Here is a 17,445-nt window from a genome sequence, read left to right on the forward strand (position 1 = left end):
GCGCCTATCTTCAGCAGTCAGAGAGGTTGAGCCGTTGCTAGTGGATACGACCTGGTCACTACCGCCGCAGCAAGACCATCCCGCTTTGCGGCGGGCTCTGGTGAAAACCAGTAGTGACTTAGAACCGATCCACTAGCACGGTCCACGCCAATCCCTCTCTGGCACAGAGGATCCACTACCTGCCAGCCGGCATCGTGACAGTAGATCCGGCAATGGATCCCGCTGAAGTTCCTCTGCCAGTTGTCGCCGACCTCACCACGGTGGTCGCCCAGCAGTCACAACAGATAGCGCAACAAGGCCAACAGCTGTCTCAACTGACCGTGATGCTACAGCAGCTACTACCACAGCTTCAGCAATCATCTCCTCCGCCAGCTCCTGCACCTCCTTCGCAGCGAGTGGCCGCTTCTGGCCTACGACTATCCTTGCCGGATAAATTTGATGGGGACTCTAAATTCTGCCGTGGCTTTCTTTCCCAATGTTCCCTGCACTTGGAGATGATGTCGGACCAGTTTCCTACTGAAAGGTCTAAGGTGGCTTTCGTAGTCAGCCTTCTGTCTGGAAAAGCTCTGTCATGGGCCACACCGCTCTGGGACCGCAATGACCCCGTCACTGCCTCTATACACTCCTTCTTCTCGGAAATTCGAAGTGTCTTTGAGGAACCTGCCCGAGCCTCTTCTGCTGAGACTGCCCTGTTGAACCTGGTCCAGGGTAATTCTTCCGTTGGCGAGTACGCCGTACAATTCCGTACTCTTGCTTCAGAACTATCCTGGAATAATGAGGCCCTCTGCGCGACCTTTAAAAAAGGCCTATCCAGCAACATTAAAGATGTTCTGGCCGCACGAGAAATCCCTGCTAACCTACTTGAACTCATTCATCTAGCCACTCGCATTGACATGCGTTTTTCCGAAAGGCGTCAGGAGCTCCGCCAGGATATGGACTTTGTTCGCACGAGGCGTTTTTCCTCCCCGGCTCCTCTCTCCTCTGGTCCCCTGCAATCTGTTCCTGTGCCTCCCGCCGTGGAGGCTATGCAGGTCGACCGGTCTCGCCTGACACCTCAAGAGAGGACACGACGCCGCATGGAGAATCTCTGCCTGTACTGTGCCAGTACCGAACACTTCCTGAAGGATTGTCCTATCCGTCCTCCCCGCCTGGAAAGACGTACGCTGACTCCGCACAAAGGTGAGACAGTCCTTGATGTCAACTCTGCTTCTCCACGTCTTACTGTGCCTGTGCGGATATCTGCCTCTGCCTTCTCCTTCTCTACTATGGCCTTCTTGGATTCCGGATCTGCAGGAAATTTTATTTTGGCCTCCCTCGTCAACAGGTTCAACATCCCGGTGACCAGTCTCGCCAGACCCCTCTACATCAATTGTGTAAACAATGAAAGATTGGACTGTACCATACGTTTCCGCACGGAGCCCCTTCTAATGTGCATCGGACCTCATCACGAGAAAATTGAATTTTTGGTCCTCCCCAATTGCACTTCCGAAATTCTCCTTGGACTACCCTGGCTTCAACTCCATTCCCCAACCCTGGATTGGTCCACTGGGGAGATCAAGAGTTGGGGGCCCTCTTGTTTCAAGGACTGCCTAAAACCGGTTCCCAGTACCCCTTGCCGTGACTCTGTGGTTCCCCCTGTAACCGGTCTCCCTAAGGCCTATATGGACTTTGCGGATGTTTTTTGCAAAAAACAAGCTGAGACTCTACCTCCTCACAGGCCTTATGATTGTCCTATTGACCTCCTCCCGGGCACTACTCCACCCCGGGGCAGAATTTATCCTCTGTCCGCCCCAGAGACTCTTGCTATGTCTGAGTACATCCAGGAAAATTTAAAAAAGGGCTTTATCCGTAAATCCTCCTCTCCTGCCGGAGCCGGATTTTTCTTTGTGTCCAAAAAAGATGGCTCTCTACGTCCTTGCATCGACTACCGCGGTCTTAATAAAATCACGGTAAAGAACCGCTACCCCCTACCTCTCATCTCTGAACTCTTTGATCGCCTCCAAGGTGCTCACATCTTTACCAAACTGGACTTAAGAGGTGCTTATAATCTCATCCGCATCAGAGAGGGGGATGAATGGAAAACGGCATTTAACACTAGAGATGGACACTTTGAGTATCTGGTCATGCCCTTTGGCCTGTGCAACGCCCCTGCCGTCTTCCAAGACTTTGTTAATGAAATTTTTCGTGATCTCTTATACTCCTGTGTTGTTGTATATCTGGACGATATCCTGATTTTTTCTGCCAATCTAGAAGAACACCGCCAGCATGTCCGTATGGTTCTTCAGAGACTTCGTGACAATCAACTTTATGCCAAGATAGAGAAATGTCTGTTTGAATGCCAATCTCTTCCTTTCCTAGGATACTTGGTCTCTGGCCAGGGACTACAAATGGATCCAGACAAACTCTCTGCCGTCTTAGATTGGCCACGCCCCTCCGGACTCCGTGCTATCCAACGTTTTTTGGGGTTCGCCAATTATTACAGGCAATTTATTCCACATTTTTCTACCGTTGTGGCTCCTATCGTGGCTTTAACCAAAAAAAATGCCAATCCCAAGTCATGGCCTCCTCAAGCGGAAGACGCCTTTAAACGGCTCAAGTCTGCCTTTTCTTCGGCTCCCGTGCTCTCCAGACCTGACCCATCTAAACCCTTCCTATTGGAGGTTGATGCCTCCTCAGTAGGAGCTGGAGCGGTCCTTCTACAAAAAAATTCTTCCGGGCATGCTGTTACTTGTGGTTTTTTTTCTAGGACCTTCTCTCCGGCGGAGAGGAACTACTCCATCGGGGATCGAGAGCTTCTAGCCATTAAATTAGCACTTGAGGAATGGAGGCATCTGCTGGAGGGATCAAGATTTCCAGTTATTATTTACACCGATCACAAGAACCTCTCCTATCTCCAGTCTGCCCAACGGCTGAATCCTCGCCAGGCCAGGTGGTCTCTGTTCTTTGCCCGATTTAATTTTGAAATTCACTTTCGGCCTGCCGATAAGAACATTAGGGCCGATGCTCTTTCCCGTTCCTCGGATGCCTCGGAAGTTGAACTCTCTCCGCAACACATCATTCCTCCTGACTGCCTGATTTCCACTTCTCCAGCCTCCATCAGGCAAACTCCTCCAGGAAAGACCTTCGTCTCTCCACGCCAACGCCTCGGAATCCTCAAATGGGGTCACTCCTCCCATCTCGCAGGTCATGCGGGCATCAAGAAATCTGTGCAACTCATCTCTCGCTTCTATTGGTGGCCGACTCTGGAGACGGATGTCGTGGACTTTGTGCGAGCCTGCACTGTCTGTGCCCGGGATAAGACTCCTCGCCAGAAGCCCGCTGGTTTTCTTCATCCCCTGCCTGTCCCCGAACAGCCTTGGTCTCTGATTGGTATGGATTTTATTACAGACTTACCCCCATCCCGTGGCAACACTGTTGTTTGGGTGGTCGTTGATCGATTCTCCAAAATGGCACATTTCATCCCTCTTCCTGGTCTTCCTTCAGCGCCTCAGTTGGCTAAACAATTTTTTGTACACATTTTTCGTCTTCACGGGTTGCCCACGCAGATCGTCTCGGATAGAGGCGTCCAATTCGTGTCTAAATTCTGGAGGGCTCTCTGTAAACAACTCAAGATTAAATTAAACTTTTCTTCTGCATATCATCCTCAATCCAATGGACAAGTAGAAAGAATTAACCAGGTCTTGGGTGATTATTTACGACATTTTGTTTCCTCCCGCCAGGATGATTGGGCAGATCTTCTACCATGGGCCGAATTCTCGTATAACTTCAGAGTCTCTGAATCTTCCTCCAAATCCCCATTTTTCGTGGTGTACGGCCGCCACCCTCTTCCTCCCCTCCCTACCCCCTTGCCCTCTGGTCTGCCCGCTGTGGATGAAATTTCTCGTGATCTTTCCACCATATGGAAAGAGACCCAAAATTCTCTCTTACAGGCTTCATCACGCATGAAGAAGTTTGCTGATAAGAAAAGAAGAGCTCCCCCCATTTTTTCTCCTGGAGACAAGGTATGGCTCTCCGCTAAATATGTCCGCTTCCGTGTTCCCAGCTACAAATTGGGACCACGCTATCTTGGTCCTTTCAAAATTTTGCGCCAGATCAACCCTGTCTCTTATAAACTTCTTCTCCCTCCTTCTCTTCGTATTCCTAATGCCTTTCACGTTTCTCTTCTTAAACCACTCATCATCAACCATTTCTCTCCTAAACTTATCTCTCCCACTCCTGTCTCCGGTTCTTCTGACATCTTTCCTGTAAAGGAGATACTGGCCTCCAAAAAGGTCAGAGGAAAAACCTTCTTTTTGGTTGACTGGGAGGGCTGTGGTCCTGAAGAGAGATCCTGGGAACCTGAGGACAATATCCTGGATAAAAGTCTGGTCCTCAGGTTCTCAGGCTCCAAGAAGAGGGGGAGACCCAAGGGGGGGGGGGTACTGTTACGCCGAGCGCTCCGGGTCCCCGCTCCTCCCCGGAGCGCTCACTACACTCTCGCTCCCGCAGCGCCCCGGTCAGATCCACTGACCGGGTGCGCTGCGATACTGCCTCCAGCCGGGATGCGATTCGCGATGCGGGTTGCGCCCGCTCGCGATGCGCACCCCGGCTCCCGTACCTGACTCGCTCTCCGTCGGTCCTGTCCCGGCGCGCGCGGCCCCGCTCCCTAGGGCGCGCGCGCGCCGGGTCTCTGCGATTTAAAGGGCCAGTGCACCAATGATGGTGCCTGGCCCAATCCTCCCAATTACCTTGATTAGTTTCCACCTGTGCACTCCCTACTTATACCTCACTTCCCTTGCACTCCCTTGCCGGATCTTGTTGCCATTGTGCCAGTGAAAGCGTTCCTTGTGTGTTCCTAGCCTGTGTTCCAGACCTCCTGCCGTTGCCCCTGACTACGATCCTTGCTGCCTGCCCCGACCTTCTGCTACGTCCGACCTTGCTTCTGTCTACTCCCTTGTACCGCGCCTATCTTCAGCAGTCAGAGAGGTTGAGCCGTTGCTAGTGGATACGACCTGGTCACTACCGCCGCAGCAAGACCATCCCGCTTTGCGGCGGGCTCTGGTGAAAACCAGTAGTGACTTAGAACCGATCCACTAGCACGGTCCACGCCAATCCCTCTCTGGCACAGAGGATCCACTACCTGCCAGCCGGCATCGTGACACAAATGTTTAGGACCTACCCAGGTCAAGTGGTATATAATAATGGTTGTATAGATATTTAGGAGGGCATTTGATAGTGTCATGTGATGTACCCAGAGTTCTCTGGGTTCAGGACGTACAGGCTTTGCAACCAATGGGATTAGTCCATCCCCCCTGGTATATAAGGGGCTGTAGTCTGTAAATTCTCTCTCTTAGTTCCAGACTATCAAGCAAGCACAATCAGCATATCTTCATTCATCTCAACTAGGCCAAAGCCTAAAGAACCAGCAGCCACTAAAACCATGAGTTATAAAGCTCAACCTACAAATCATGCGTGACTACTATTCCACTAAAATCTTATAATTAGTAGCAAAGTGGCCTGCTTAAAGCTAAAGACTATTAGTCCCAGCAAAGCCTGTGAGGAACCTCAAGAGAAACTGTACAATTGTACAGTTGCATAAAAGTTCAAGTAAAGGTTTCCAGTTATCTCATAAATTCCAGTTCCAGGTTTCCAGTTATCTCATAAATTCTGCTAGGGACATTCCATTTATTATCCCTGCCGTTTGTGGGCTGGTTGGCAGCAGGACCTCCAATACTAAGCAAACCGCACCCTGGCATCACGACAAGTAAGGGTTAATACCACCAGACCCTGTAATATCATTGCAACACCCCAGACACCACATACACATACATGGCCCCATATACACATACACAACCCCTATACACATGCACAACCCCTATACTTGTACACGGCCCCATATACACATACACGGCCCCATATACACATACACGGCCCCATTTACACATACACGGCCCCATATACACATACACAGACCCCATTACACACATACATGACCCCTATACACACATAAACGACCCCTTTACACACATACACGACCCCTATACACACATACACAACCCCTATACACACATACACAGCCTTATACACACAAATACACGGCCCCATATACACATACACTGCCCCATACACACATACACGGCCCCATACACACATACACGGCCCTACATACATGGCCCCATATACACATACACACCCCATATACAGATACACGGCTCCATATATACACACATACACAGACCCCTTTACACATACACGACCCCATACACACATACGAGGCCCCATACACGCATACAAAACCCCATATACACATACACGACCCCATATACACGGTCCCATATACACATACACGGCCCCATATGCACATACACGCCCCCATATACACCCCCCCACACACATACACAGCTCCTATACACACATACACAGCCCCCATTCACACATACACAGCCCCCATACACAGCCCGCATACAAACATACACAGCCCCATACACATACACAGCCCCCATACACATACACCCCCATACACATACACAGCCCCCATACACACATACACAGCACCGACACACATACACAGCCACCATACACATACACGGCCCCATACACGCATACACGGCCCCACATACATGGCCCCATATACACATACCCCCCCCATATACAGATACACACCCCATATTATACACATACCCGGACCCATATAAACACACATACACACACACATACACAGACCCCTTTACACACACACGACCCCTATGCGCACATACACGGCCCCATACACAGCCCCATATACACATACATGGCCCCATATACACATACACTGCCCCAAATACACATACACGCCCCCATATACACCTCCACACACACGTACACAGCCCCCATACACAGCCCCCATTCACACATACACAGCCCACATCCAAACATACACAGCCCCCATACACATACACAGCCCCATACACATACACAGCCCACATACACAGCCCCCATACACACATACACAGCCACCATACACAGCCCGTATACAAACATACACAGCCCCCATACATATACACAGCACCCATACACATACACAGCCCCCATACACACATACACAGCCCGCATACACACACAGCCCCCATACACACATACACAGCCCCCATACACATACACAGCCCCCATACACACATACATAGCCCACATACACAGCCATCCTACACAGCCCCCATACACACACACAGCCCCCATACACACATACACAGACCTATATATACATACACAGCTCCTATACACACATACACGGCCACATATACACTAAGCCCCTATACACACATACACAACCTCCATACACACATACACAGCCCATATACACACATACACGGCCCCTATACACACATACACGGTCCCTATAAACAATTACATGGCCCCTATACATATTTACAGCCCCCATTTAAGTAAATACCTCATTAGTAGAGGGTACAGCATGTGTCAGTACTGAATTGATCCGGCTGCTGCTATTCTGTTGCGGCACCGGGCAGGAAGAGGGAGGGACACGCCGGCCAACGTCACTGGCCAGCGTCTTCTCCTAATGGCTGCTGGTTATTGATGTGCCGCGTGCAGGCACGTCTCATACCAGCAGCCAGTGCCGTAATTGTTTCACTGGCTGCATCCAGCCTCTGGTGGCAAAGCCCAGCCCCAGTAACTAATTTAAATGAAACAAAATTATGACATCAGTCGTCCCCCTCTCTGGCCGCTTGAATGCCAGCCAGATGGCCAGTCAGTCCGCGCCTGGTCCCGGTACACAAATGGCCCGGCCCATCGGGCAAATGCAGTGTGCCTGATGGCCAGTCCGGGCCCGGTCCCTACCTATTTGGACAATCCACCCTAAAAATGGAGACACCCAACTGGGGCACAGGGCTCAAAAGGGACAATAGACATAGATCAGGTCAGTACCAGATGGACTTGGGAATAACAGGATAAGAACAGAGAAAATCCAAAAACACGCCAGAGGGTCAAAACAAGGAGAGCAGTGCAATACAACATCAGAACCAGAGGTAACACCACACAATAAGCAGAGGTCTGACCACAAGGGATAATATCAGGTCCAAAGCCGCAGGCAGGAGACAGGATCCGAGAAGCAGGCAAATTGCTGGGGTGCAGAAATGCAAAAGACTATAGAAATGCTTGTAAAGGTAATGAGACCAATCACAGGTGTCTGTGCTCATCAAGTGCCTGTGTTAAATAGTATACAGAATCAGTCATGACACTGTTTGGGCAGCCTGCCCTGCTTACAAATCTGAAGAGCCTGGCTGAGCTTTCTGCTGTGACAACTCAAGGAAGCTCCCTATGGCACCTCATATAGGCCAAAGGTGTTGTGGGAGCAAGGCCAGGTAGACATTGTAAACTGGCATTACTGTATACTGTATATAGTCAATGCAACACATTTCCACAATTGGCTGCTAAAGGCTTCCTGCAAATCAAGCTAAATCATCAAAAGCCATTGTTACCCACTCTTAAAAGATTTGATAGCATTTAATAAACAGTAATAAATTGAATAAATACTCACCAAAAAATGCCACAGCAAACCCTTCTATGACGCAGCCAACTCTTCCAAGATTGAAGTAGCCAACAGCATTAGTTTCTACTGTAAGGAGACCTCCCAGAACGGTCACACCTAGATCGGCAACTGCTAAGTTGACTAAGGAATAGTTGATTGGGTGCCTCAGATGCCGATATTTAATGGTCACTATAATGACTGTAACATTTAGAATGATAGCAGCAGTGCAAAATATTGCCATTATTATAGCTAAAATGGTGTAACCAATCCTTGGCATGAGGACCTTTACAACTTGGTTGCCCCCATTGCTGAAATTCATCAGCGGCTGAAGGATTTCTTCTTGGGCCATTTCCACCTTGAGTTTAAACTAATTTAGTGAGATTCAAAGCCGAGCTCTGTTCCCACTGTGTGTTGTGCTGGCTCTGGCTGATCGTGGTTTTATTCTTTTAGATGTAGAGACTCCAGTGATATTATCAACAAATGATATGACACAGATTATCGTACACCTAAATCCTAAAATCCGGATTTCCTTTATGTAATTCCCTTTCTCATTACATTTTTAATTACTTTAACACATTTCAAGATTTGTACCTTGTTGTCTGAATGACTTCCTATTGTTCCTATAGGATTAATTATGTACATTAACATAAACAGGGAATAGTTGTAATTGAAATGAAGGTCAGAATGGAGTCACAAAGTAACACGTTCTCATCCATCTTTTTAGACAGTAGAAATTAATAGAGATTCTGGAAATGACCTTCTTTAGTCCCTATCACATACCATTTTGTAGTGATATTAAAGACCATCATAAACATTGGATACATAAAAATGTTACTGTCCTCTGATAAGGTCTTTTATGTTGATGCAGAGTGAAGAGGAGTACTATCAGACAGAAGAGAGCATAGAGGAGTACTATAAGACAGGGGAGAGAACAGAGGAGTGCTATCAGACAGGAGAGAGCACAGAGGAGTACTGTCAGACAGGAGAGAGCACAGAGGAGTGCTATCAGACAGGAGAGAGCACAGGGGAGTACTGTCAGACAGGAGGGAGCACAGAGGGGTGCTATCAGACAGGAGAGAGCACAGAGGAGTCCTATCAGACAGGAGAGAGCACAGAGGAGTACTGTCAGACAGGAGAGAGCACAGAGGAGTGCTATCAGACAGGAGAGAGCACAGGGGAGTACTGTCAGACAGGAGAGAGCACAGAGGGGTGCTATCAGACAGGAGAGAGCACAGAGGAGTCCTATCAGACAGGAGAGAGCACAGAGGGGTACTAGCTCATCCTCACTTACTGGACTTTGTCCATGCTTGTGCTTGAGATTGGACAAAGCCATGATTTCTATATAAAGGAAATACAATTTTCTTATGAAGTATATTAAAAATGTTAAATGGGCACTGTCACCAATCTTTTTTTTTATATATGTTGTAGTACTGCAACATATCTCTAATATACATCCATTATTTATTTTTTGTTTAAAATATTGTATTTTACATTTCAAAACCGGCCACTAGGGGTCTCCCTCCTAGTGGCCGGCTGTAGCCTGACGTGAAGTCACGTCTGAATTGGGACCGATGCCGGCTGGGCAATCGGTCCTAATTCAATCAGCCTGCGCTTGCTCCCTGCCTGTTAATCACAGGCGGGAGCGAGCACTGTGAATGCCAGGGCTGCACGCATTGGCTGGATTTGTGCGCAGCCTGTCCCCACCCCGGCATGTAAAGTATGGAGACAGCGTACGCACAGAATATCAGTGCAGCGGTGATGCTCCATCTATACTGTACATGTCTTTTATGGGGTAAGTCTGATCTGAGGTCTTATGTTGCTTTTGGAAAATGAGGTAAAGGCGAAAGTCGGCACCCAGCAGCCGTCAGTGATGCTGCGCCTGCTGGGGAAGTCTGCTTCAGGCAGAGCAAGAGCTGAACAGCAGAAGAATAGACCTTTATAAGGTAGGAAACAATTTTTAAATGGCAGGGAGGGGGTTAGGGATACATTAGCAATAGGTAGGGAGAGGGAAAAAATTTCAGATGGTGGGAGCTACTTTTTAATGTTTTGCCAAGATGTACAACATATAAAAAGTTTTTATATCTCACAGTGGCCATTTAAATTCCAGTTTTAACTGAGCAGGCTGTCAAGGGTCTTCACAAGGGTAATCAGTGGTAAACTGTTGCAAGGATCTCTTCCCTCACTTACTTATTTTTGGGTTACTGAGACACAACTTCTTGAGTGAATACAGAAAGAAAGTTCCCAGATGGTAATCTGTCACTACCTACGACAGGTCTGTAGGAATAGTGCACCTAGTTCTTCTTTTGAATTTGTCTTTTTCCTGAATACTACCTCTTGTAGTACCTATGAAGAGGGACATGCTAGGCAGGATTTACTTTGTTGGAATAGTGCTGGAATGGCAGGTAAACTCCCTCTGAAGATGAGAGAGCAGCAGAGCTCACACTGTCTGGAAACATGTGCTTTCTGATCAGAGGCCGGAGCTAGACTAGACTGAACTTTTGTTGTTTGGATCCTTCCCATAACCCTTACATTCTATGTGAGGTTCACTGCATGCATACAATATAAAGAAACATGGAATATACATTTTTAATGTAATAAACTTAAAGAGATATGCCTCAGCCGCTTTGAGACAGACTTTAAACAGGGCAGCAACCCATATGTGACTACAGCCACCCTAATAGTGTTCAAAGTCTCTCCAGTATGAATCCGCATGACCTCTTTGTGCTGCCACAAATGTTTCTTCGGGTGTCCTATGAAATAAGACATTCTTACCAGAGGCAATGCATTTAGAGGGGTGAACTGTTTATTTCAATGTTAAGTAGGTAGGACCCCCGATTAAGCAGATAGGTAGGTCCTCTCACTAAGTAAGTAGGTAGGTAGGTCGGTCCCCCGATTAAGTTAATTGGTAAGTTTCCCCAGTGGGTAAGTAGGTACTCCTAGTAAATAGGTAGAAAGTTCTTCCAGTATGTTGGTCCCTCAGTAGGTAGGCCCTCCAGTAGATAGATAGATCCACCAGTAGGTTGGAAGGTCCGCCCACTAGGTAGGTCTCTCTAGTAAGTAGGTAGGTCTCAAAGTAGGTATTTAGGCCCCCTTAGTAGGAAGGTTTACTCAATACGCATGTATTAGTTTATAAAGTTTATAAAAACTACTCACTTTACCCAGATTGCATGGGGCAGGTGCCCTGGATTTTCTAATGCTACTGACCACCAGGGGCCTATCCATTGTCCTGGCCCTATCCAGACCACTGGGCCAAGAGTCCCAGGAGGGCCCTTGCAGATGTAGGCCCTGGGCAATTGCATAGTTTACCCCTCTTAAAACTTACCTTGCCTGTGTTATGCACTCAAATGGGATACCTATCACATCTCAATATAAAGCTTTTGGTGATTGTATAACTAGATCCAATGGATAAAATGGCAACCAGGTACTGCAAGTGTTAAAGCAACGGAGTAGATATCTAAGCGGTGATTTATTCAGGCTGCGGAGCAAAATCCTATGCCGTAAGGACTCACTATAACGGGGATGAGGGAGGTTCCCTGCACCTATTCCACTCTCCCTCATCCCCGTGATAGCGAGTCCTTACTGCATGTGATTTTGCTCCGCAGCCTAAATAAATCACCGCTTCACAGTTGTCTATCCGGTGAGTTGCCATGTATCTTTTGTCTCTACTTATTTAAGATTTTTATTTATTTAATTTTTTTAGATACAATTGTCCATAAAGGCACCAATTGCCATACCGTTTACCAATAATCATCATCATCATTACATGGTGCTAGTATATGTCCATCAATATAAGACAATAGGAGAAAACTCCTCAAAACATTGTTCACAAAAAATAGAGTTCAAAACCCTCCTTCAAGTTAAGCCATATACTTTATTAAATAGTATCAAATTTAAGACGTGAAAGAGACGATGAGCCAAAAATGCACTCAAAAAGGAGGAGCAGTAAAAAAAAAAAAAAAAAGACTTCAATACAGCAGCGTAAGTGACAAATGAACTTACAAATAATTAGAGCTGGGTGTCACTCCAATCCTCTGATATACCGTATACCAAATTGCACTAATTCCCTATATGGAACTAATCCAGCCTCCATGGGCTCCATGGTCTAAGGGAATCAGATATGTAATCATTCTAATCAGTAATACACTACCAGTGAAGAATCGACAGTAACCCAAAGTATGCAAAGATATCCCTTTTCCATTACATGTTTACCCATGTTAGAGCTTCCTCTGTACTCCTTTTACTTTCTTAAGATATTACATATTTTCCACATCCAATGACATACTGACCTATGGGGAGATTATATAACTAATTTGGGTTACAGGTGTTATAATGCCATTATAATAATTCCATATGGTGAATACAGTATATCCTCTTACACTCTTCTTACCACTGTCATTAATTGTGATTACTAAGAAATGACCTTTTTGACATTATGTGAAGTACATATTTCATTGTAAAATAAATCTTACTATGTTCACGGTGGACTGTCTGCACTCTTACTAAGGTGATCTAACATAAAACTGTACTGTAATGTATGAAAAAAGGATATGGTATAATGATATAATTCAGATTTTTTTTTTTCATGTTAAGTAACCTTATTACTCAAAAACACATTCTGATGTTGGCCATAGTGACCCACCTAAGCCTTTGAATGACCAAGTGATCAGTTACTGCGAGAACAACAAATCAAAGGTATCGGGAAGCAGCAATGAGCTTCATGGACGGGATCAATTGGAATGGCAGGTGAGTATGGTTCCTTGTTTATTTTTATAGCACCCTGACTCATTTAGAATATTTTTCTGGGCTGGAATACCCCCTTAGGAAAATTATACTAAATCATCCTGTATATAGGTCAAACTTTATTCTTGCATATCTCTGTTAATCTTTGTCCTTCTTCAGAGCTGACCTCTTTGCAAACAACAGATGAAAAAGCTACAGGGATAGCAAACATGAGAAGAAGCTGATAGTATCCCAACACATTTACTATAATTTACACCAGAAAGTGGCTCACATTATAGCCATAGGGGGAATATTAAAAACTTCCTTTTTTTTGTGCAGCCTGCGCCAGATTTGGTGAAAAAGTTGCGCAAGACACATTATCAAAATAATTTTGCCATGTTTTTACCATGTAAGCCAATTTTTTTTAAAAAAGCTGTGTGTCCTCAGAAAGGGGACGTGGCTTAATTGTGCAAAATTTTAAAATGTCTTCTACTAAAAACAGACATTAACTAAAATACCTTGGAGGTGGTACAGACTAAGCACACAGTGTAAACTGCAACCTGTTAAAAATCTCACAATCTTAGACTGTCTAGTCTAACCAGTGGTCTTGCATTATTGCCAGTCTTAATAAGTTCCCCATTTCTCTTTTAACTAAAACTCTGGTTAGGGTACACAGGAGATGTTAGGGTTTTCAGGCCCCACAAAGTTTACAGATTTAGATGAATAGCACTGAAATTCTTTGGTGCATACCACTAGGGATGACAAATCGAATCTGACAAATCCAAATTCGTTACAAATTTCAGAAAAAAATTGATTCACAACTAACAGAGAGCAGTGTGTGTTGCACAGAAAAGCATTTTTACAGCAGCGATTCACCTCCCAGTCACATGAATCACATTGTAGAGAGGGACAGAGAGCAGTGTGTGTTGCACAGAAAAGCATTTTTACAGCAGCGATTCACCTCCCAGTCACATGAATCACATTGTAGAGAGGGACAGAGAGCAGTGTGTGTTGCACAGAAAAGCTTTTTTTCACAGCAGTGATTCACCTCAAGCCCAAATCCAGCCTAGAAGCACTGATAGGGAAGGTAGTTAGATTGAGAGAGAATTTTGGGTGTAGTACTCAGCGACTGTGTGCTGCAGCACTGATGTGTACATCAACTGAAAAGCTAATAGTAGCCAGCCAGTTAGGGTGAGCAGAGCACTAAAAGCATATTGTCCTCTATTAAGTGTAACCTGTGCGTACATCTAAGTGGTGCACCATTTTGTTCCAGTTTACACCTGCTGGTGTTGTAGACAAATACTGTTATAAGCGTACTGGAGTGCATTGTCCTCCCCTCATAAATGCATACCACATACGTACATCTAAGTGGTGTACTATTTTGTTCCTGTTAAAGTCTTAAGGGCCAAGATACTGTGAAAGGCCAGGCAAGTGTACACACCTGCTGGTGTTGTAGACAAATACTGTTTTAAGTGTAGTAGATCGTATTGTACTCCCCTCATATACGCACTAAGTATGTCAGGCAGAGAAGTGCCAAGACGTGCACTGAGGAGTAGCAGAGGCCTAAATTCATCAGGCAGAGGTCGCAGCAAACTAGGGGCGAGTGGCAGCAGGAATCGCAGCGAGAGGCCTGATATCCTGGAATCAGCTAGCGGTCGTGTCTCAACCAGCAAGCCATCTGGCGTCATCGATTGGTTAACACGGTCATCCACTTCATCACAAGTGACATCTGACACCCCCAGTCAACAGTCGGTGGGTTCCTCAAAAACAAACCACAGTTGGCATGGCCGGGGAGCAGTCCCTGTCCTCCCATTGCCTCTGTCCTATGCTGTTCCCTCCCCCACAGAAGCATCTTATGCTGTTGGTTCAGCTCCACTATTAAGTGAAGATGATATACTAGAACACAGTCAGCAGCTACTGCCCAGCCAAAAAGTGGAGAAGACATCCGCCGCTTCCTCCACTAGGCGGGCTAGTAGTGATGAGGAGAGGGGCGTGGGAGTTGGTGTTGCGAGCATTTAGGCTCCTGAAGCAGACACTGTTGATGAACCTGAGGAGAACATCAGTGACGTGCAGACACAACTCGATGATGATGAAGCCGATCGCACTTGGGAGCCGGGTGCAGAAGAAGCTTCAGCATCATCATCATCATCATTATCATCTGGAGAAGAGGGTTGCAGGTTGCCCGTGAGGCAGCAGCTGAGCCAGCAAGGTGGTAGCATGATTGGCAGTCAGCATGGTGGCAGAAGTGGAAAGTCTGGAGTCAAACGTGCCCGGGGAGTACAACCTGTTTCGCGGCAGCCTACCTTCACAGGAGGTAGTGGAACAGTGGTTCCTGGAGTTGGCGGCAGTAGCAGTCAATCAGTGTGGACTGTTGGTGGGAAAATCAGCTACTCGGCGGTGTAGCAGTTTTTTTAATCAAGCATCCGGAGTATGTTAACCTGGCCACATGCAAGATGTGTTGGCAGAAGGTGAAGCGTGGCCAGGGTCCCAATGTTGGCACCACGGCCTGCGTCAACATATGCAGCATCACCATAAACCGTGGCTCCGATGTGGTGGTCCAGCCTGCTGCATCACCCAGTGGCACGCCACTCCCTGTTTCAGCCAGCCAAAGCTCCACCCCCTCAGCTGAAGGGAGCTGTGTGTCATACCCATCTTCTGTTACTCCAGATGCTCCTGCTCCTCCTACTTCGAGTCAGTCATTCTGCCAGCAATCCACTGGCATAGCAATGTCCAAGAGACAACAGTATGCGCCCACTCATCCAACGGCGCAGAAGCTGAATGTGCTCCTGTCCAAGTTGCTGGGGCTGCAGTCCCTCCGTTTTCAAGTGGTGGACTGTGCACCTTTCAGAGAACTGATGGCTTGTGCTGAAACGGAGGAGAGAGTCCCAAGCCTTAATTTCTTTGCGAAGAAGGCAGTACCAGCCCTGCACAATTTTGTGGAACAGAAGATGGACCAGTCCTTGAGCCTGTCAGTGTGTACCAAAGTGCATGGCAGCACCGACGTGTGGAGCTGTAACTACAGTCAGGGACAATACATGTCCTTTTCGTTCCACTGGGTGAATGTGGTTCCTGAACAGCCACAACAGCCACTTGGACAGGTCAAGCCGCCTCCGCCTCCACGCTCTCAGGCCATTGGTCCTTTGACAGTGTGGAACTCCACCTCCTAATCCTCCACCGTCTCCTCAGCCTCAACTGCACGGACAAGTCTCAGTTCCCCTCCAGCTTACCATGTCTGCAGGACACCGCGTTGTCATACTGTTCTTCACATGGTTTGCCTTGGCGAACGGAGTCACACAGGGAAGGAACTGCTAAAAGTCATTCATCAAGAAATCGAATCATGGCTTACTCCATGAAAACTGGCAATGGGGACCATGGGGACCGACAACGGGAAGAACATCTTGTCTGCACTGCGACAAGGAAGCCTGAGGCATGCACCCTGCATGGCACACGTGTTCAATCTGGTTGTAAAGTGGTTCCTGAAGTGTTCCCCCCATCTGCTAGACATCCTAACAATGGGAAGGAAACTTTGCATGCACTTCAGCCACTCGTACATAGCAAAGCACACCCTCCTTGAGCTGGAGTGTTAGAACTGTATCCCCCAATATAGTCTGATTTGCGATGTTTCTACATGTTGGAACTCCACTGTCCATATGTTGTTCTATACGAACAGAGAAAAGCCATCACCAATTTCTTGATGATCCAAGTGGCTAGGGGGACTAACCTGTGTAACTTCAATGTCAACCAGTGGCAGCTCATACGTGACACCTACCACTTGCTCAGGCCCTTTGAGGAAGCCACCTCATTAGTCAGTCGCCAGGATTACGGGATGAACAACATTATTCCACTGCTTCATTTACTACAACACATGTTGGAAACAATGGCTGGTAAGGGCACTGGAGACGTGGCGCCAACATCTCACGGCCACATGAGCCCATTTGGCAGCGGGATGACTTCTGGCTCTCCACCTTATTGGAGTCTTACTACTGGCACAAAACGGGGGGCCTTTTTTACACCCACTGAGAGGGAGGACAAACTGATCTACTACAGAGACATCCTACATAGTCAGTTGGCCGATGCCTATCTGCGCCATCATCCATCCTCTCGCAGGTATGACTTGGGGGGGCCCTCTGCACTCACCTTTCACCGCCATGGCTGCTGGGGAGTGGTGGCAGGAGCAGTACCAGCTCCATCAGCTGCAGCCTGATTCTACAGTCGCTGATGAG

At 47.2% G+C, this 17,445-nt stretch overlaps 1 protein-coding gene across 1 annotated transcript in view; it reads right to left on the bottom strand.

Moving 5' to 3' along the window:
- The window catches only part of LOC130277569 (parapinopsin-like), a 46,872-nt gene extending 38,020 nt beyond the window's left edge, over nt 1–8,852 (bottom strand). Inside the window, exon 1 of the mRNA XM_056528272.1 lies at nt 8,513–8,852. Coding sequence (XP_056384247.1) covers nt 8,513–8,852 — 340 coding nt within the window. The remainder of the gene's footprint in view (nt 1–8,512) is intronic.
- Between the last annotated feature and the right edge of the window lie 8,593 nt (nt 8,853–17,445).

Source organism: Hyla sarda, chromosome 6, assembly GCF_029499605.1.
Source record: "Hyla sarda isolate aHylSar1 chromosome 6, aHylSar1.hap1, whole genome shotgun sequence".
NCBI lineage: Eukaryota > Metazoa > Chordata > Amphibia > Anura > Hylidae > Hyla > Hyla sarda.